The sequence below is a fragment of the Varroa jacobsoni genome, unplaced genomic scaffold, assembly GCF_002532875.2.
Source record: "Varroa jacobsoni isolate VJ856 unplaced genomic scaffold, vjacob_1.0 scaffold_121, whole genome shotgun sequence".
Lineage (NCBI taxonomy): Eukaryota > Metazoa > Arthropoda > Arachnida > Mesostigmata > Varroidae > Varroa > Varroa jacobsoni.
The window spans coordinates 102702-124748 of record NW_019213023.1 but is presented as its reverse complement, the minus strand read 5'-3'; the positions used below and the strand labels follow the sequence as shown (position 1 = coordinate 124748).

General features: G+C 37.1%; 1 protein-coding gene and 1 long non-coding RNA gene across 5 annotated transcripts in view; one reads left to right on the top strand and one right to left on the bottom strand.

The window, feature by feature from the left end:
* Positions 1-1478: 1478 nt before the first annotated feature.
* LOC111267040 (uncharacterized) lies at positions 1479-2480 on the bottom strand. The gene is made up of 2 exons (XR_002684385.2): positions 2427-2480; positions 1479-2026 (listed from the first exon to the last, which is right to left on the bottom strand). It is a non-coding gene; the product is annotated as an uncharacterized LOC111267040 (long non-coding RNA).
* A 4209-nt stretch (positions 2481-6689) lies between these two features.
* Positions 6690-22047, top strand: part of Elp2 (elongator complex protein 2) — a 28163-nt gene continuing 12805 nt past the window's right edge. Inside the window, exons 1-4 of one of the 4 annotated variants that reach the window (XM_022844953.2) lie at positions 6690-7003; positions 8915-9021; positions 18259-18362; positions 20528-20688. In XM_022844953.2, the coding sequence (XP_022700688.1) occupies positions 20574-20688 (115 nt within the window). In that variant the 5' untranslated portion in view covers positions 6690-7003; positions 8915-9021; positions 18259-18362; positions 20528-20573. Of the gene's footprint in view, positions 7004-8914; positions 9022-13615; positions 13706-14251; positions 14503-18258; positions 18363-20527; positions 20689-22047 lie in introns of those variants that run through there. The other 3 variants (XM_022844936.2, XM_086971164.1, XM_022844945.2) reach the window with 3 other exon arrangements.

Here is a 22047-nt window from a genome sequence, read left to right as displayed (position 1 = left end):
ACAATTAAACGCACACGGAATTTCATAGCTGCGGCAGATAACGACTTTAACAAGCTTTTCCCTCTGGCAACTCTTTCTCATTTGAAGAAATAACAACACCTGTGAAGACGATCTTCTAATAGTAACAAACGTGGAAACATATGATTTAGTACTATACAGCATTAGAGTGTAATTAGCAGGCTTTGCCCTGTCGGCAAAAGTGCTCGCAAAATCCCGAACGAAGCTCCAGTTGTCGAAAGTTATACTCGTCTTCTTAAAAAAAGCTCTTCAGGAACAAGGCCTATAATATGCTCTCATTGCTGAATCAAATAAACCTTGCCGAGTTGGTCGATTGCGGTAACTAGGTAACGAGCCTCCTTAGGCTTGTGCAAATGGACACTAAATCTCGTGTCCCAAAAGGAACGCAACGCAAAGTGTACTACATCAACTGACCTTAAAGAACCTTGAGTCTTGATCGCTGTATTTGGCAGAATGAGTAGTTTCGAAAGTGCCCAATATTTTTACGATGGCGTATCACCGTGTTTTTGTAGTATCAAGTGTTTTTCTGACAACCGCTTTTCGGACGTTTGCTGTTACATGAGATGAGGGCCTATGGTAAAGTTCGTCACTTCCAATAAATTCTGCCTAGATCATATTTAAAAAATGGTAAACTGTAGCTCAATTGAGCAATCAATTGAACAAAGTAGTTTCAGAATTTTTTTGGTTTGGGTGGCACTAAGCAGACAAAGCCTTAGCTTCATAGAGATTTTTTTAGGTACTCAATTACAACGGAAACTTTCTGCGCAATATGATTTTAAAGCATAAAAATAAAACGCATTTTACATGGTGCTATCATTTTTTAATCTCCAGATTTTAGATAAGTATTAAACGAAATACATTCCCTTATATAAGCTTAATTTTTCGATTGACGCACCAGTCTGACATAATTACATAGTTCTCTAAGTGCGTCATTTATTTCACAAATTTAAATTTTTAGAGCTAAAATGATGTATTAGCTCCGCATGGTACCATCAAGAGAGGTATTTCGTTTAGTAAACCACCTAAAGCGTTGAAGTCGACATTAGGACACTCTATATTATTGATGATAATTCTAGAACAGGTTTTTCGTATTTATCTTACTAGCAGTCAGCTTTGATAAGAATCATCTGTCGATGAACCTATGATGATATACTAGTACAGTTAAATTATTCTTAAGAACAATATGAGTTCGAAATATTGAAATTTTTTTCATGCAAAGGTTTAGAGCCCATCTCAGTCAACATATTCCTTAGCGTTATGAAACAATTTTTCATCTTTTTTATTTCTAAAGTTGATACTTTTTTAAGTTTAGCCTTCCAAGTATTTTTGACTAGTAGTCGATTCTCGTTTTTTAAAGCTGATTTCACTGTCGAACTTCCACTATGGCTTACTGTTTAGATATATATATTTTTTTTCTACGTTGAATAACTTTCTCTATGGTGAAGCAGAATACAGCAACATACCAAAAATTTAGCTTATTTATTATTTATTCCGCCTGTTTTTCGATAATTATTTTTATAGCTTGTTATTTTTAATCATTACATATGTGGCAAACGAGCATAATATAATAATCTCGGCAAACTTCGCAGTAACTCACCGACGAAGTTCTAAATTTTCAAAAATATACAGCACTACTGAAATATTCAGAATTTCGAAAAAAATTCTGAATTGTTCGATTTGTTTTACTCGAATAGCGACAGGCGGTTAGAACTTACTTCAGTTCCTACACAGGTAAGTAATAGTTATCGAAGAAATGACGCATAATGTTGCTTATCAAGTTTTCCATAACGATAAATATGACTCTCGGATGTACACGATAAAAAACATTTAGGGCTGTAGACACACCTGCTCCAATAGGACCTAGCCCACGAAATGTAAGCCTTTGGTTGTAGGCAGTGATCAGTTTCACTCGGTTTACAGTGGCTTTTACGGATTCATTACGAACACGCGCAAATTGAATTTGAATATCTCCGAAAATATCGTCGAACTGAGCAACCATTTTGCCCACCTGAAGAAAAACAGGACGATGTATAAGCAAAGTGTACTTCTTACAATAGATATTTTTTCGTACTATATTATACTACTATCGTACTATATATCCGTATATTAATGTTCCATTGGCAAAGTTGCTGGAAATGAAAATATTTTTTTTAAAAGGGATATAAAGAAGTTCGTTGAAGTAATGCAAAATATATTTCGCATGTCGATAATTATGTAAGACGTCATTAGCTCCATACGGTACATACATCGATATTAGTTATTACTAAGTTCCAAAAAACAAAATCAACAAGCACTTAGAATAGCAATAAACATTTCCCGAAGCATAAGTTGATTTTACCTCGCTCAAAAAACATTATGCGTTTTCAGTTACAGCAGCGAAAATGAAAGACGCCGATGATTCTACTCACACCTATGCTTTGGGTTGCTTTTCCAGTTCCAGCCGTGGCACTCTACTACTGCCGTAGGGCTCGACATGTCAAAGTTCGTCTCACCTTTCTTTTTGGTAAAAGCTTTTTCTGATTTTCCAAAAAGCATACAGGAAGTACCCGGAAGGTAATATACTAAAAAATGTATTGATCTTACGGGTCCTGGGTAGAGTGGAAGATGCCAATCGAAAAGGAGAGTAACGTGAAACGCTCCAACATGAAATAAAAGCTGAATGTAGAAACTGTTTGTACAATTCACTTCTGCAATAATAAATGACAGACAAGAACGCACAGATGTTTATTATTCCACTATCCTACGTTCTTTGGGATAATTGTGCTACAAAAGCATAACGTCATAAGCAGAATGCATAAGCATGGCAGGGCGTTCTCTAATTTCGAGTAATTAGAAGTGGAAGTTTATAACCGTGTGTATGATTTTTTTGGCAAGGGTTTCCGGCGGTAGGTATCTGTATTCATAGCAGAGAGGCAGTATGTAGAACGCGATGTATTCCTACCTCTGCCATGTCGATGTTGTAATGTTGTTGTCAATAGAACGCGATTTCTAGTAAATAAAAAGTGACAAATAAACACGCTAAAAGATTGAAACTGTTCGTTATAAAAGAGCTTCGTTCTTTACTCTGTTTGCCTGTGTTCACTTGCAGTGTGGCTTTTTATTGGCATATTTTTATCCAGCTATTAATAAGAATATATTTTTATTCGCTACCTCTAGCTACCGCTAGCTTTTTCATGGGTCAAAATGCATTGGAAAAATCAGTAAGTATTCCAACTTTGGCCACTTAAGTTGTTCCATATTCTGCACGTGCATTTTTGATACGTCAGTGAGCACAGGCATTACCTCAGTTACCTCAATTAACTTTGCCTGCACCGAAAAATAGTTTAGATGATATTATCTTTGTAAGCCAATTCCTAGTAAATGCTCCTGCTGAGCCCGAAATTATGCCCATGCATCCAAATCATATAGGAACTTGTAGCACAGAGAAGGGACTGTCACTCTCAGATAACACGCAGTCAGCAAGAGGGACTTTTGAAAATATACTTTATGTGAAAGCAAGAAATTCAACTGCCATCAGTCAATTCTATTGAACTTAGTTCGCATATGTTGTATGTCTTCAATAGCTATTGAGAATCAGTATTTGAAAGACTACTCTTACCTACTTCATCGCGCAGATACACGTTGCTTGCATTGTAGAACCGTGAATTTTTGAAGACAGTAATCCCAGTATTCGGTGCGTCCTATTTTGTAATCTGTATTGTCAGTATAAAAATAAAATAGATCACGTACATAGATATTCGTATATAGAGAAATCTGGCTTAGTTCCGGGAATGCTATGCGATTTTTCAAATATGCCAACAAATTATTAAAAGGTGAAAAACGGTAAGAACTTTGTACAAAAATATCACTCTTATCATCGACAGCCCTGAGATTCGCATCGGCAATATTTAGAAAAGCTTTTCTTTTATTAGGGCTAGTCTTTGCATTTACGTTAAGTAATGAGTTGGGCCGAGTACAGGTTACACAAGATCAATACCAGCAGACAAATGCTTCTCACTGCCCTATGAGTGTGCAAATAGCTATAGTTCATTAGTATGTAAATGGGTTTAATACTATAGTAAATGCCAGTACTGGAATACCGTGGTCTGAAGTATTTATACGATACTATGATCCTACGGTAATTGAGCTCGTCAACTAGGTTCGCCCTCTCTGCATCACTTCATATTTTTTTCTCAGTTTAGTTCTGCTGCAGACCAAGTGTCACACTCACATATGAATTGAAAGCGCTTTTTTGCTGCTTTGGCTGGTTTTTAACTTGAGCCAAGGGCAAAAAAGTTATTATACCTGAGATATCTATCTGAAAAGCCCAAACAAAGATAATTTTTTTTTATTCAAGCTAACGGATTTCGATGAAGTTATAATGTAACGAGAAAACGTTTTATCGACGTAATAACAATACTTGGTTTACCGGAAACGTGACATTAGGACAGTAGAAGGGGGAAAGGGTAATCGACATTACGCGACTGTAGTTATGGGATCATTTCATATGTGGAACGCAGTGCGAAACAATATATTTAGTATTAATATAATTAACCTATTATCTGGATAGTAAAGAACTGTTGTTCTCGTGATGGTGTAGGGCTAATGTGTTTGCCTACTACATTTTAGGACACACCGTAATCTAGCTTCGGATCCGGGCGCACCGTGCTGGAAGCCGGCCGTTTCTGCAATGCCTGACGGCGTAAGTGGCGAACAAAATATTTTAAATCGGTACAAAAAACCTAGTCGTTAAAAATGTTTCACAAGATTTCCGCAAACACTATTGCTGAAAATTGGCTTTGTATATAAGCACCGGGTTCACTCATACGTACGGCCATACAATCTTATCGTCTATACAGCTGCGTATCTAAACTAAATTCTAAATTGATACCTTCAAATATAGTGGGTTGAACTCTGCCGCGATGCGCGGTGCCCAGGTGTCTCTTGCGCGGTACATAATATTTGTAATAAGTCGATTCCCTTGACAGATGATTCGGGCTTGCGGAATAACAGGACTTACTAAGAAGGTAAAAAAAACAATACAGGGAAGAGCATTACTTGTCAGCATCTTGGAACGATTCTGAAATCGAAAAAGGACTGTTCAATGTAAGTATAACCAGAAAGCTCATTGAATGAAAGAAAGATCATTGATCGAAAATCTTACATGTTGGGAGTTTTATTAAATGGAAGTAAGCAAATAGTTAGACAGATACAAAATAAAAAAAGCTAATACTTTAAAGGCAGCCTTCCATTTTTTATCACTTTTATTCATTTTTGAGTAACGTTTTTAATCGACCCAAATTTCTTTACAATTTTGAGTCACAATAATCTCTTTTTTCGGAAAGAGCTCATTGTACTAAACCAGTCCATTCCAATACCACAGGATTTTAGCCGTACCGTTATCCTCTAAGAACCACCCGTGTACGCCTAATTGACATACATATTCAATATTATCTGTTATAATATGCATAAGTCTGTCTATTTACCAAGCATAGATATAGGTTTCGATTTCACTCAACTCCCGCGCTATGACACAAATGTAATTCCGAGCCGACAATTTTTGCTAGAAGCCCAGTGGGCAATTTACTGCAGGCACTACAGTGAGCTTTTTCATTTAAGGCCCAACCTTTGTAGTTGATTGGCGGTTTTCGCAGCAAGTATAGCCGGGGTACGCTCTTGTAAAGAATCCAACTCCAATCTTGATCTTACATAAAAAAGTTGGTGATCTACGTTTTTCTACATTTTGATCCCAAGTCAATTCATACTGCTCTAAGTGGCTATCGTTTGGTTCCTGAGGCACTTAAGCGGTCGAGAATTGTCTGTATCTCTCGGCATACGCATGTATCTCGACGCTTTTGACAGACACGTATAGAATATTTACGATAACTTCTAATGCATTGATTTCTATCCAAAAGCACCACTATCGCGATTATATCAATCGTTGCAGATTGTCCGGAAGATCTCCACCGTAGCGTAAGAAGTTTCGTTTCTGGCATAAAAAATATCTTCGAAACTATTCCGTTTAGTACATGTGGGACCTGTAAGATAGGGGGTACATTTTGTAATTGATCTATATCACTTTCTATCTTAGTGAGTAGTTGAATGAAATGTATACTGAAAGAATTCTTTCCAGGTTGCGCGCAAAATAAAAATAAACATTCTGACTGTAATATATGGCATGACATTCGAATTAAGGAAGCCGAAGGCGTAGCTGACTATTAAAAGTCAGTCTATCCTCATCCAAAGGTTTGATACGCATTCGACACTCGATCAGCCTTTTTCTTTTTCATCATTTGGTGTATAACATTTCAAAAGCTTTGCACATATGAACGCGTTACATTTGATGAGCAGCAGTTCTCGCTACAACGTTTGTTAAGAATATAACACGAGTGACCATCCTATTATTTACAAGGGCATCCCAAATACTTATTTTGATTTTGAGAGATGATCTTTGTCGACGGGACGAAACCCGCAGAGGCATGTGTTACTCATTTCTCGGCGGGTGATACAGGACAGCGCGCGACTTTGAGAGAATGATAATCGATATTAACGAGAAATAGAGAGGGAACTAGAGAGAAAAGGGGAGGTCTTAAAAGAGAGGGGTGAATAGGAAAGAGAAGATTAACATATATGGAGAGGGAGAGAGGGGAAAAGAACGCAGGTTTGTGTCTACGCACTCGATTAGTCCTTTTTGCGAGTTCAACACCCATTTAGAGCTTGCTGTTCAACTAAACCATCCGCTTGCTGGCCTGTCCTTGCATCGTTCGGCTAATACAGTGCTTCTTCTTCTTCACAAGCCAATAACAAACCCGTCATCTGTTTCGTTTGCTACGCGCGCTGACTGCTTCCGCCGACACAAACCATCAGCCGAACCCATTTGTTAAAGACGGAACGAACATTTTCTTCGGGCGCATCGATGCACTCAACAAAGAGAGTGATTTTTGAAACTCACACAAGGAGCATCACCGAAGCGTACTGTGCTTTCTGTAGCCCCTTAAAAAATTCGGTGAGTGGTTTTCAGCTACTGTTTTCAACTCTGATTCAAAATAACTGTTCGCCGCACCCACTTACGAGATTACTTACCGCTATGAGTCCAATCTTCGTCCCGTATCGGAGAGTGCTGTTGCAACGGATCTTGGAGTACACTGTTTCTTGGTAATAATGTCATGGCTGTTTAGCTATTGTTTAATGGTTTTTCATTATACCGAGTTCAAACAGAGAATTTGTTGAGACGCAAGTTCCTTCCAATCGTCGAAACTCTACACCGCCGCAACGTAAGGTACAATTTTTCACAATGTCGAAATTCACTCAATGCGCATACTCTCTAGTAAAAGTGCCGCTAATGTGTTAGGTTCTCGTAAGCATGTTTTTCCAACCTTTTTCGCTGCTGGCTAACCTTTGAACACAAGGCCGTTTTGTCGGCCGGCGAGTCTACATTTTCCTAAAATCATCATTGGGTGCTACTCTCAACATAAGTTTTTCGGACTAGGCACGACCATAATTGATCCTTCCCATTTGGGGGTCGCGGTTTCGTAAACCACTCAGGCGGTGACCTTTGAATGCCGAAAAATGACTCGCTCCGCATTTCCATAGACCTTTTTTTCAAGATCTACGGAAACGCAAGATCCACTTTTACCTATGTTGCCGGCCATTACTGGTGACCACGCGTTCATTCGTCGCTCTAATAAAAGCTGACACTCAAGGTACCCTCCAAAAAATGATGTAATCTTTTACGCACTAAAATCGACGCACATTCTTCGTTTCGGGTTTCACGTCCGGCATCGCCTTTAAGCATTCTATTAAATGGCTGGCTCCCAGCACGAAACGAACCGTGTGTCTATGCGCCTCCCTAAGTTTAACGTTACCCACTTAGTTAAACGGGGACGCAAGCCGCCAGGCCTGTTCCGAGAGAACATGCTTCATTTTCCAGATATTCACCTCACATTGCGAATATTGTACTATCGCGCCAAAAGTGTTGAAGGACGACGCTCGTGGCTCAGCTTCGTGGTCTTGCACACTCCTTAGCTGCGGGCCCATGTTCACACTTTTCGCGCCACTAGATAAAGGAATGCCGGTTGGTGGATGGTTTTTGCTCAACTCCCTAGATAACTTCCACAACACAAAGGGAAAATAGCACGCTAGATTGGCCGTGGGATGTACAGCTGAAAGTTTTCGTGGACCAGAATGGTGCAGGATGGCCCCGTTCAGCTTCAGCTAGGCGATCTTTTTACGCTTCAACCGATTCGGCCTTGCCGGCTTTCCGGAGCGAAAATAGTGGCAGCCAGCATGAAATCGCCGGTTGATGCGCTGCAAATGACCTAGCATCACTACATCGATCTCAAAATGTCGCGACAGAGCGTCGACATTGTGATGCTCTGTGCCGCCCCGGTGTCGAAGGACTAAGCAATAATACAGCAGCTCTAGTTATTTACAACCCCAAAGACCGACAAACATTAATCTCGATCAAAAGGCACTTCGCCTCTCACTCGTCTATGCGCGTACAAAACGACACGCATCCAAATATTACATTTAGTACTTCTGAACGCGTTAATTCATGGTGGGCAAGAAAAGTCTGTTTGGACATCATATTTAATCTTTGATGGTTTACGCAGAACGAAGTCGAACTACTTTTTTTTACAACGACACTAAGCGAAACCCTGTTTAGCATCCCCTGTATATTCCTCGCAATGCATGACCTTTATACCAGGGTAACCCGCTAACGGTGCGTATGTAACGAAAGCTAGTCACCAGTCAAGAGGGCTCGTGCCAAAAGATGCGTTCCAGGTGTCCGCATAGGTTTCTCGATTATGTACCAAATGAGGCACTTGTTGAAGTTGGTGCACCTGATACGCTGGCGATGCAATTCGATGCAGGTCGATTTTCAAAACTGCTTATAAAAACCTTTTGTCACTTTCAGTCACCATCTGGTTTCATGGTCACTTTGCTGTGTCACGTTACGAATGCGGATAGGTGAAAAACCCCGTCTGTTCAGAAGGCTGCTCACCCCGATAAGTACAACCTGACGTGAGTTATGTGTATATCATTTCGTCTATTGGCCACAGCAAAATAAACTCATGGCTACAAAAGAACGATGTTGTGGATTAAAGTAATAAAAAAGCGGATATGATTTTAAAAATAGAATGAGAAATTAATTAATATATGATATAAAAGCAATATAAAAAGGCATTGGCTTATGATAAAGATGAAATGAAACGTTGTGCGAAAAGGCTTGCAGGTGTTTTTCTAATTGTAGCACAAATGACAAAACTGAAAAAACATGTTTAACTAAAGTAATATTCTTTGTTTCTACTTTAAATATGTTTCACTTAGCATATTGCTTAGGGTGAAGTAAAACAGGAATTCCTGCAGTATTCACATACGGACAAGCTATAATACGAAATGTATACGAACTGCTAAGTAAACCCAAAAGCAATTCTATTCTAGAGCCCCCACTCATCAAACGTAACACATTCTATTGTACAAGATATAAGATAAACTTATCTCAACTTGATCAATATTACTATCCAGCTGGTAAATTGACTAGCAAGTTGTTACCGTTTTTGTTTGGTGCGCCCTTTTACTTTTTGTTGTAAATTTTTATTTATTTGATGTTCAAGTGTTTAATATGAATCGAAAGCTATTTTTCGCTCTGCGAGCTTATTTCTATCGTTTTGAACAAACTCACGGTAGTAACAAGATAACAAAATGGTAGCTGAATAAATCGATAACAGCAAACGTGTAAGGAAAAAGATTTTCAATGGTGTACAATATTTGAGCATCAGCAAAAAACCAAAGTGGTACAAACTTAAAACACGAGATTTTAAAGGTTGCAATGTTTTCTTTTATTATATGGAGCTCGATACCGATATCCAAGTCACTACTGCTTCATTCACTGTCTATTTTCTGGCACAGGACTGACAGTTATCAGCATCAGCAGTTATAGTTTCACATATATATATGTATATATATATATATATATATATATATATATATATAAGTAGAAATTAATAATTAAAAACTTTTGCGTTGCTAGTATGTAATAAACATTCTAAGTTGCACATTCAATGTTAAAGATTAGTAAAGATTCTATCGACTTACCTGCATTTTCATTATATTAGAGCACTTATTAGTCAATAAGCAGTATTACTAGGCCGCTATTACACTTAACTGATTGGGTTGACTGAGTTGATAGGACAATCGAATGCCTAGAGGAATGCCTAAAAACTTAGATAAGGACGCTACGTGCTTCCACAAGCCACTAATTGGACTAGGGCAAAAATAGCTTACAGCGATCTCGGCCAAATCTGTTACATTATAATTCAATTTTGTACCTAAAAAATATATCAGCTATTGTTCCCCGTATTGACCTGGTTTCGTTTTTTAGAAATAGGCTGACATAAAAGAGTTATAATTAGACTTATTGATTTATGTGCTACTTTCAGTAATGTCGTATCGGCACGGCTGCTTTTCACTGTTGGTAACTTAGCTCAAAACCATACATACTAAAATTAAGATTGACATGATTTAAATGAGCTTAAAATACTAATGGAATAATTCTAGTAAAAATTACCATTGGAGCCGATGCTTGATTTTGAGCGTCAAATCAAGAAAATATTGAAATAAAAAAACATTTTTAGAGGTAGAATATAAATTACTATAAACAAATATTACAGAAGAAAGAAACTATCGCAAATTTGCATACATAACAGGTACGCAGTAGCACAGTCTTAGGCGTCAGGTTTAATACAAAATACATTCACCAAACGATCAATCTTGTATAATTGCATGATCTCTACTATATCCAACCACGACTCGCTTATGTAATAATAATAATATCCCTCAGCTAGGGATTTTTAAGTACAGGAGCGCGTGGTAAAAACTAACCGTAATAACTTCAGACCCTACTGAATACCATTCTACCGTAGCTTCAATCTTTGTTGCTATCACACTCAACCCAGTGTAAACTACATATAGGTGTACCGAGTGATAGATAGATATTCCGTTGCAGTTATCCTGCTTTAGCTAACCCGTCTTCTTTTAACTGGAACGTTCTTACAACTCTGATGGTTCGCTGCAATTCTTTCATAAACATGTGTTAGTTCTACAATTTTGGGATGAAAAATTGTGAAATCGAGACAGTGGTGGAAAGAATAATCGTTTAGATAACCCAAAGCACCAGAATCTCTAGTTATGCATGTAGGAACCTCGTGGTTTTACGTCTTCTTATAGAAATCACATGGTTTACAAATTAAGAGTTTAACCGTACTGTAAGTTTATGTATCTTTTATGTATCTGAGTTCGCTTTCAACGGCACTTTTTTAATTTGGACGAGCAAAGTATATAAGGAGCGGGAGCTTCATGTTATTTTTATATATCCTACTTACTAACAGAGCGTGACGTTTTACAGGAAATGTCGCCAAAAAGCAAGAAAAGGGGAAACAGTTCAGCACACATAGTGCTTTTAGAACCCACATAAGTTCATGATTGGATTTTGTACAGTGGTGATCAGATATATAGAAAAAAGCCGCTTTTTGAACGTATTGCATCTGGTTTGGCTAAACTAGATAAACTAATAGATAGTTCGGCTTCTTTTATAAATTGGGAAAAATCGACGTCTACTTACGCGCTTTATTCTACCGCTAAAAATACATCTCGAAGTGTGCCTTAGAAAAATGAGAGACTATAATCTGTGTAAAGGAATCGAGTTTTTCGTCATTACTAGAGCACTGAAAATATTCTTTGTCGCAGTAGTCACACTTTTTGTAAGCAATTTTTAATATATCGAATATAATCATAGTAATATAATTGTGGTCTATTGAGAGAATAGTGAAGACGTGCCTAAGGTACTGGCAGCCTATTGTCGAGCGAACAAGTTTGTGTTTTTCTCGACTTACCTCTCCATGTTTCGAGCTTGATGTCCGGTATCGCCTTTTGGCATGCAGTCAGAGACGGCTAGCTCTCGGTTGAATCGAGGTGTGTCTATGGCCGGGTTCGAATCCAGACTACAATGTCTCCATAAGATTAGCAGGCAAATAAGCTATCACGGAAAGTTCGTGGACTTCCCTAAACATAGATGACTAGGGCGAGATCGAATGTGTGGCTGTAAGTGCCAATGACCAATCCATAGTCAGGAAGATTTTACGAGAATCATTTAGCTTCCTTATAAAATAGAAACTGTTCTAATCTTCAGGACTTTCGTCAGATATCGTAAATTTAGGTACCAGAATAATTTAAAGCTCAAATATGAGGTTGTACAAAGAGTGTCAGCCAAACAGTCATAAAAGCTGCTTTTTTTATTGATCTCCTTTCGTTTTTGGCAGATATTAATGTAATTCCAGGCGTTAATTTATAAACTATTCAAAAAGGTTTGTGTGTAACGACAGTTAAAAGAGGAGTTACACGAGTGGCATCTATTCCAAATAAAAATAGTTGAATTAGCGCTCATTGATCGAGTGAACGCTTTCGTGATGAAGTAAACCTTTCTTCCATAAAACACGCTGCCAACGTATTGAAAAAATCGGTGACGGCTATATAAATATACTACCATAATCTTCGTTAGTTTGCGAAAAAATTAGGGAAATTGGAGTAAATAATTGCTTGCATAAAAGGATGTAACAAGTTGCGATAATTTAAATAAAATGTACAATCTTATTTATACGCCACGCATTTTTGAGGAGAACATCAGATTAATATTTATAATAATTCAAGCCATAACTATTTACACGACGGCAATGATATTTGATATTAATATATAATTATTTTTGTAAAATATAGTGGAATTTTCCGAGTTTCGAATTTTTCACATTTGGCTGAATGTCATCTTACAAATTAGTTTATTGTCATTTAGCTCATTCCAGTTAAGTTCTTCGCTGGATTTTCTTTTATTGTTCGAATACAATATATGTCTAAAGACATGTTTAATAAAAGACCAAGGCGAGAAAAGCCTTTGCACAGAACTATATTTTAATCCTTATAATTATTTCGGTACTACAACTGACTAAAATAACTTTGAAAGCTATTTCAGAAGTTGTCAAAACGCATACTACTACGATACAATCTACTCTAATCAAAAATTCGCAGTCGAACTTATATTCGCAGGCCGTAAAGATGACGCATGAAGTATGTAGCTAACGGTGTTACTCAAGAGCGGTCTAAATTTAATTTTAAATATATAATGGTAACCAACTCTCACATTTTAGCCAAAGATTTATTTACACATGGGAACAATTTCATGTATAGATTATCATCGATTCCATATATACACTATCCTGAACTGTAGAAATCCATGCGGGCCTTCACTAAAATACCTCCAAATATATTTTTCCGCGTGGAGTTTGTCGCATGTAGACCTTCCTAGTATTCTTAAAAATTTAAAAATGAAACTTGAAAACATCCTGAGAGCGCTATACTTTATCTGAGCCGGCGGCGAATTAATTTCATGAAAGCAAACTACTAGCCAGAGTTTCATCTAGCAGAAAAGTGTTACCTGACTTTAGGACTGTTACCGTTACGAGCTGGCAGAGTAGAAACGTGTTTACGGCCTCCGCCAAAAACCGATGGTGGAGAGGGCCTCTGCTTTAGGAAAGGACAGCGCTCATTGAAAACAAACAAATGGAATTACACGATCAGTCCATGTGCTTTACGAATGAAAATCACGACAATTCTAAAGTATTTAGTTAAGGAATACTGTGAAAAGCTTCATTTGAAGGTATCGATTTTTCCTATTTAAATTATATTTAGTTGTTAGATTATGTCTAAATTGAGTATTTAAAGAAAGCTTTCTAATTTAAGCAGAATATATCTATCTTTGGTTCTCCGCACCCAATATCAAATCCAGCGTGTTTATGGAAATGCTATATCACTACCCTCAGTGCTTCGATACGACGTGTATTGACCATCTTCAAGGAGAACGAAAATTCAAGTGCCCAAAAAAGAAAATAATATTTTATAAATTTAATTGACAGGTGCAATATCTCATCCAGATTAGGGTAAATCTATACTTGCTAACTAAAATATTTAACTCACATTTAATAGATATGAACCACTTTAATAGATATGAAATGAAGACTCAGATTATTACTTATGCATATATACTCCTTACTTAAATAAGCAAACATATCAAAGATTTATCTCGCAACCTTGAAAATATACAAATTAATGTCGTTACTTAACTCTATCGATTTTTTTTAACTCTTATTGAATGACCTAGAACAAAATATATTTGCATTCAAGAGTTTTTACATTTCTCTTGCAGTTATCTTTGTTCCGCTGTGAGCGGTATCTTTGCTCCTGGTGCTTGGGTAGTAAAACTTCGACATGACTTCTTCAAAACAATTCAGAAGTGACGATACTATTAATGCTACCCTTGAATACTGTTCGGTCGCATGTAATAACACGCCTGGTTGTCTGTGTTGGAGCTATCCGAGTTCAGGGATACGGGATGACTTTGGAGAGGCTACTGTGTTCTACAGTGCGTGTAACGCTCTTATCGAGTATGATTTTGAGGTGAACAATCTTTTGGTCATCATTAGTTCATCAAAACTGAAACAGCATTAATCATGGCTACAATATTCACTTTGTTTAGCACAAAGTTGAATTATGGTAGAGAGGGCCGACAATGTAAACAAAAACATGTTAGGGTATAATATTTTAGAAAATTTAACGTATATCACAAAGCCGACAGCTTACAAAAGTTGCAAAAGACGTCTAGCTATAAATTTATTGGACACATAAAGCTCTATTAAGTTTATATAAGATAATCTAGTTTCACCGATGTCAAGGTGATCCGTAGCGCAACTATAATGAGAAGGTAATTTCAAACATACTGAGATTGGCTCGTAAAGAATACAGTAAATCTGGATTCGTCATCTTCAGTGGTCACTAGGCACTACAAGAACCTCATAGTATAGTAAGGAGTGCAGCCTTTTTAAACTCATAAGATGTTTTTTCTTGTACGACCACATTTGAACAGCCTATTTTCTGAACAACATACTTTTTTTTAACATTAGAATTAAATAGTGAGAATTAAATAGATCTTTTCTTTAACAAAAGATCATTAAGGTAACTTTTTTTTGTAAAAAAAAATATAGAGTTTCAGTTCTGAAAGCTTTCTTCTACATTTTCTATTTATGGTTTAGCTGTGATCTTATAAATATGATAGTGATAGATAGGTATAGTCGTGACGCGGCGTTGGAGTTACAGCAGCATGCTTATGTTTTCTACTTTTCCAAAACATAGATAGACAGATGGCTGACTTTTTTGGTATGAACGTTTTTAATAACTTAGGATTTTTGGGGAAGCCCGATGTATCCAACAAAGCCGCATGTCCTTCGCGTCATATTCATGTTAGTTTTTAGAGAGCTCAACAATACTAAAAACGGTTCCAATAACTAGGTGGTATTGTGGAATAGTAGATATATTCCGTATTTTCGTAAAAAAAAAAATAATCTTATTGTTTGGAATGTTATGATGTAAAAGAATATTCAGAATTAAACAAAGCAGTAGGACTGATAGCAATAAAAGCACGCGGTGAGAACACGGGGTTTGATGACGAAGGCGCATCTTTTTTAAAACAAGATCGACTTTACGGAATCTGACATATGATAAAAAAAAACCCAAGTATTGTATGGTATACACAAGAGGGTCTCGCAATAGGATCAACATAATATCTTTCGCTAATTATAACCCTTCCGAATTATAAATTCGTGTATGCTTAGATGAGCCTAGAAACGAATGTTTGTGTAGGCACGAAGCAAATGCACGTTTAACGTATATTTATAAACTGTGGCTTGTAGTTTGAAGAAAAAGGACTTATAACTATTCATATGGAAGAAATCTATATGTGTGCAGAAACAGGTTAACAGTGTTTGTCAATCTAATCTCTCAAAATTGTTAGCCTACTATATGCTCCATACTTCTGTATTTACTAAAACAGATATCAAAAGCTAAAAGATGCTTTACCTATGTTAAATGAAAACATGGGTACTACGTGATGCACGATGAAGACGTTATAATATCTGTATCGGGTTGTATTAATTTATGCTCGCAGGTGAAATGGGTGTATTCATTTGATAATTTTAAACAGTTATACTCATTGTAAGTTTCCTTTTTCAACACGTAAATGCTTCTATGAAATATACTGGGTTGCGCAACGCGCACCACATTGTATATGGTACGTCTTCGAAGCTGGGTATACCATGTTAACGATTACAGTGATGATATTTGCCGCTATATAGACAATAATGACATGATAAATATTCAAGTGAAAATTGTGTTGGGCAAAGTAAATGTTCATACAAGTTAATGGTGTTCACCGGCCGAGAATGGCGAGCAACCTTAGATATGTGATTAACTGTTTATCATAGTTTACAGAAATAATAAGTATTAGGGAACGACCATGGTCGAACGATACTATTATAGTCACTAATATATAGTCAGTAATACATCGTACTAAAGTTCGGAGTTACCCAGACAAATCATTTCAGCAACTAAAAATGGCTATGCACCAAAAAAAAAGAGCTATAAATCTATCAATCCTTCTGGCGTCAGGACCAGCTAAATTTTCTCGTGTTGGGTCACATGAAGGCACAGGCTTCACTTCTGATAGTGCATTTCCGTCAATTAATTTACGTTTCAACCTAGCAACGATACCTCCCCATAACTCTACATTGGTTTTCCGTGGCCTTTCACTTAGTCATATGGCACACGTAAGTAAATTGCTAGTTGGTACGGTTTATAGCTAAAACCAGGATGATATCTGGTCGCCTTCGAACCTCAAACTTGAGCTGTGAAAACATCCTTGGCAAACGCTTTTGCAGTAGCTTTTCTTGCTGTGGTCGTCGTCGAAAGAAAGTCATCTGATCGAATGCCTAACTGCGACACCGAACGTAAAACTCCAAACATAAAGATACTTCAATATTTTTAAATAACTAGATTTTGGATTTAGGTAATCTAGAAGTCCGGTCAGTATTTTTAAAGACTCCATATGTTCCTGTAAGTCATATCCATACCAACTGCGGTGGACTCTAACATTTCATCGAGCCACTTCTATCAATAAAATATGAAACCAGTGCTTTGTTTTTATGAACTCATGTACCGCTCATTATGACTACTACCAGAATAATACGTGGTTTTAGCAAGTCTCGCACACATTTCTGGACTTACAGAGAGCATGAATTTATATTTAGCCACAGCATGCAGCTGGAAAACGGTTCGTTGCGCTGCTATATAGAAGTATATGCTGTTTGAACTGAGGCCAGAGACATTCAGCATGACTTAGGCTAGATCATCTTTTATACAAGCGATAGTGCAGTATGCATATCCCGCAATGCTCTCTGAACTTGTGATCACAGTCCTGTAGAAACGCGAGATCGTGGATCTTCTTTGATTTTTTGCTCAAAATATTTTAACAAAACTGTACAGTCATGGTTGGATTTGTTCTCAAAAATTAGCGAGTATTTGTTGGGCCTGTCGATGCTAAATATAATTAATTCAATGACGCAAGTTGACAAATGTGCTCAGTGGTCCGTTCTTCGTAATCATTTGTGAAGTTGAGGCTCCAGTAGCATTCCTTTCCAAAATCGGTTGCTATATAGTAGCCCCGAAAAGGTTTGTTGATTAATAAAATTATAATAACTGTTGAAATATATGTATTATTGTTTACATTGATACGTTATTACTGCTGGTGTCACCTTACAGCACCTACAGTAGTGAAGCAGACATTAGCTTGGGGCTGATTTTTGAGGGCACGCTGCAGAAGGGCTGCGAATTTCACAAATACACGCTTGAACTTAAAAAATATAGGATAGCTCAGACGCAAAGTAAACTACCCGTATTTTGCATACAATCCTTAAGCATCCGACATTATTTTTTTGGCAATAGAGCAATAAACAATTTCGAAGGCCTTGTTCGCTGCGATAGTAAAATATCTGTTAATTAATAATTAATACAATATTCTGAGTTGAACTTCACTCATGTGCGACGACTCATATGCGATGCGATAGAATGTCACGGTGAACGAAAATGTGTGAGCTGGCAAAAATATGTGACCCTCAAAAATATGGAGTCATATTTTGGGAATATGCATGATACATTAATATACGTGATAAATAAGGAGTATAATTACTACTATCACAAGTATATCTCCTGCTCTTAATCACTGAATTCCTCTAATTTCAGAAAAGTTTTCGTACAGAAACAGTTTCTATATTTTACACAATTTATGTAATATTCATCGTTGTTCATTGTACGAATATTCTTTAGTTTGCAGGTGGCCGAGGTTCAACGAAACGTGTCATTTCAGGACACACGGGAAAGATCACCTCCGTCAGCTGTTCTTCAGATAATTGTGTTCTTACATGTTCAAGGTAATAGATTTATGATTAGTCGTAGTAGTAAAGTAGGTAAACATTTATATCAACAAAGGATACACTCATGATACATCAGTTAATTGTTTTGTATATACAATGAAGTATCATTGATAGTAGCAACAAATTTACCACAACCCAAATATATATGCTACACACAGTTATAATAAGGGGTTGTCTTGACAGCTTCTAAGCCAAGACTGAAGCAAATATTGTTTTATATTCTAGCTAAATATGCGCTATTTTGATTGATAATTTTCTGTCATTATTAACTGTTATTTTTCTGGTAACAATACAATGATAATACTGAAAACTGAAAAATTTTGATAAATGATTTTTGAATCCCTCATTGAAATTAAATTAAAACCGTTAAAAGGGTTCTGTAGAGAGCGAAACATGTGATAGTCTGATCGTGCAGGCTTCGGGCTATACGGCGATTCTCTATTTCATAATCACAAGAAGCGTCGTTTGTATCAAAATGTCCTGAACAAATCCCTCAGTTTGGGCAGTTTTTTCTTATTGCATATCTTCGCAATAAATAGTACATATTTTTTTTATGTTCGTAGGCAACATTTGTGCTTTTGTTGTAATTAAATTGTAAAATATTGCGAATACACTTATCTTCAAGGCGCTCTGTTTTTTTTTTTGGATGTGAATAAAGGGCACTCCAACAACTTTAGCATGTCTACTACCGTAAAACTCAGCTATCAAACGACGCCAACGCGGCTTATGTTATTAGAGCTATGTAATATTAAAACCATTTAATTAAAAAATAGTGAGTACTTTTTTCAGCAGTTCTCCGATATATGACTATAGATACTTGCTCGTGTACAGTAATATTTCGTGATCGAAAATATAGAAGCATTTCCGTTATACACACACCTTTATCAACAAAGTCGTGTATATATAGAGTAATTGGAATGAATTTGTATTTTTTTTTAATAGCCACACTCTGCTTACGAGGGCATTCAAAACCTGTACTATTAAATCAGAGTTCATTCCAAAAAATATGCAAACAAACGTATAGCCATATCAGAAAGCGGGATTTGACTGAAGATCAGCGCGGGCACCTCTGCAATTACCAAAGATAAAATAGAGGGCGGTGTCGCAAGGAAATACGTGGACGTAGAAGTAAAATCCATTGCTAGTCAACGTCAAAAAGTGCGTGTCTGATAATCTTCATGTCCTGATAACATCTTTATCGAAAAAACGTAGTGACCGGATAACCATTCTATGCGGGTATGGCTATCAACTATTTAGCTGTTCTCGAAATGCGCATCAAATATTATAAAAATCAGATCTCTCTGACACCGCTAACACCTTAAAATTCGTTTGATCTTGTTTGGTTCTTAATAGTCTTAAGAATTAAGCAGCAGAGGGTATTCGGTTGCCCTCTGACGAGCACTTTATCATCGATCCAACAAGTGATTGCAGAAATGATTGCCAATCTAGCATCCTTAATAGAGAATCGACAATATAGGCCTACTGTAGACAAAATTCCGGCCAATGTTCATGCGTAAGTTTAAGGTCCTGTAAAGAAGTGATGCCACCATACTTTTTCAGGAAACACGAATGAATTGCTAAAGAAGGTTATTTAAATATTCTGCAAACCGTTGTGCAATCGTTAACAGCTGAAACGTCGATAGGAAGGCCATACACGTTTGAACAGGATGGTGCACGATTCTGGTGCAGGACAGGCTGGATTAGTGCAGGACTAATTGATTCAAGATCTGAGTGTACTTTGGAATAGGCACAAATGGCTCCAAGTAGCTTAGACTTAAGCCCGCTGAATTACTACGTAAGAAGTGTTATTCAGCCAGAGTCCGACGAATCTCGACACGACAACGCTAACCCCCTTATTAAAAAAGCGTTCCTGAAATAAGGCCGCAATCAAAATGAACGGAGGTTTTATCATATACACATGAATATTATGACTGATACATCAGTACATGAAAGAACGAAGTATCCATTTTCTTCGGATGCAGTCGTAGAAACAAACTGCAAATAACACTCCGATTAAACCCTGGCCTCCCTCTGCATATATGAGGATAGATTCGAAATCTTGATCAGCGATATTTCGGCCGATTTATTTGCCTACAATGTGCATAAATAAATTCATAATTTGGAAATTTTCGCATTATATTGTTTCAATTATTAACCTCTAGGGATGGATCGTGTAGACTGTGGAAACATGGGTCGTTAGTAGCCAAGATGAAAGCGGACTCGGCACTTATGTGTGGTGATGTCGCTTTCCGAAAGAATGGTTCACATTGGGTCGCGGCGGGCTCTACCGACGACACTGTACGTGTCTGGAACATTGGAACTGGTACGTGCTCTCAGTAATCCTTGTTTAGGGTATTTTTGTAACCCTTCAATAGTTCATTTAAGTTGGACCAATCCAAGGCCAGACATTATCAATGCAATGGCTTATGGCAGGTAACTGCATTGATTCTCAGATCTTCTTATAACGTTTGAGTAGTCATATTAATGATAATAAGTATAATTGCTTAATAATGAATATTTGCCAATGGAAATTAGATAGAAGTAGCTCTCCTTATTTTGAAAGAAAGACCTATCTCTGTAAGTTAACCCATTTCTTGATGTTCAAAGTTTGGGAAAGGTTTCCTTTGATGCTTACGTAGCATAGATTGCAACTGATGGATGATGCTTAAGATCAAACCTTGAAATTTTGTCGCTAGAGAAAGACTTAATAAATAAATAATAAAAGACTTAAAATCCTCTTTTCATCACTAAGTACCTTCCGATATGAAGGGTACAGAAGAATATGCACATTAATTTTAAACCAAAATAAGTTTTTCAGTGATTCGATGCAATTAATAATAGTTTTTGCAGGATTTTATTGTTGAAATGTACCAGTTGTGTCCAGTAAAATATAGAGCCTACTATTTTCATAGTTTTTAGGTTTATTGTATATATGTTAATTAACAAATAATCGGGCCTTCGGGAGTTTCCTACTAAAAAGTTTGTAGGATCTTTAAAAAATGGTGATCTATGAGAGCAATGTCTGACAGGTATAACGAATAGCAGAGAGCCTTCAACTGTAACTTTTGGATTTTTGTTGTATGGAGTCCATCATTGTCGTGGGGTAGGAATGGTTTACCTCAGTTCACAGGGCACGACTGCTTAACGCGGGGTTTTTCATCACCCTCTCCAATTATCGACAGTACACTTCAGTCGCGGTCGACAGTCCAGGACTTATAAAACCCGCTAAACAAACACTATAGTTGTATCCACGTTGTGATGTACCCGTCTGCAATAACTTTAGAAGACCCATCTTTGATCATGGGCATAGTTCGGTGCAAGAATCGGTCAGCAAAGGGAAGCAAGCTTCTCTATCTCTTCGTTTTTGACCGCCGCTCTTATTCTGCGGCACTCATCTAATAATTTTTCACGCTATTCATTTGATCGAAACAAGGAGATGTGACAAGCACCAAATGTCAGTGCTAACACCTGTGTACTTCAAGACGGGGACTTTAGCTCTCAACTTTTCGCTACCTACCTTCGCAGAGACGTTTTTTATATATTCACATTTAGGTTAAAAATTTCCCTTCTGGAATTTTGAGAGCAGTAGCACACGGTGTTTCTAGCAATAGAAGCTTTTCCGAATACAAAGTTTATACGGCAGATTGTTTCCACCGATGTAGTTTTACGATAGAATCCGTAT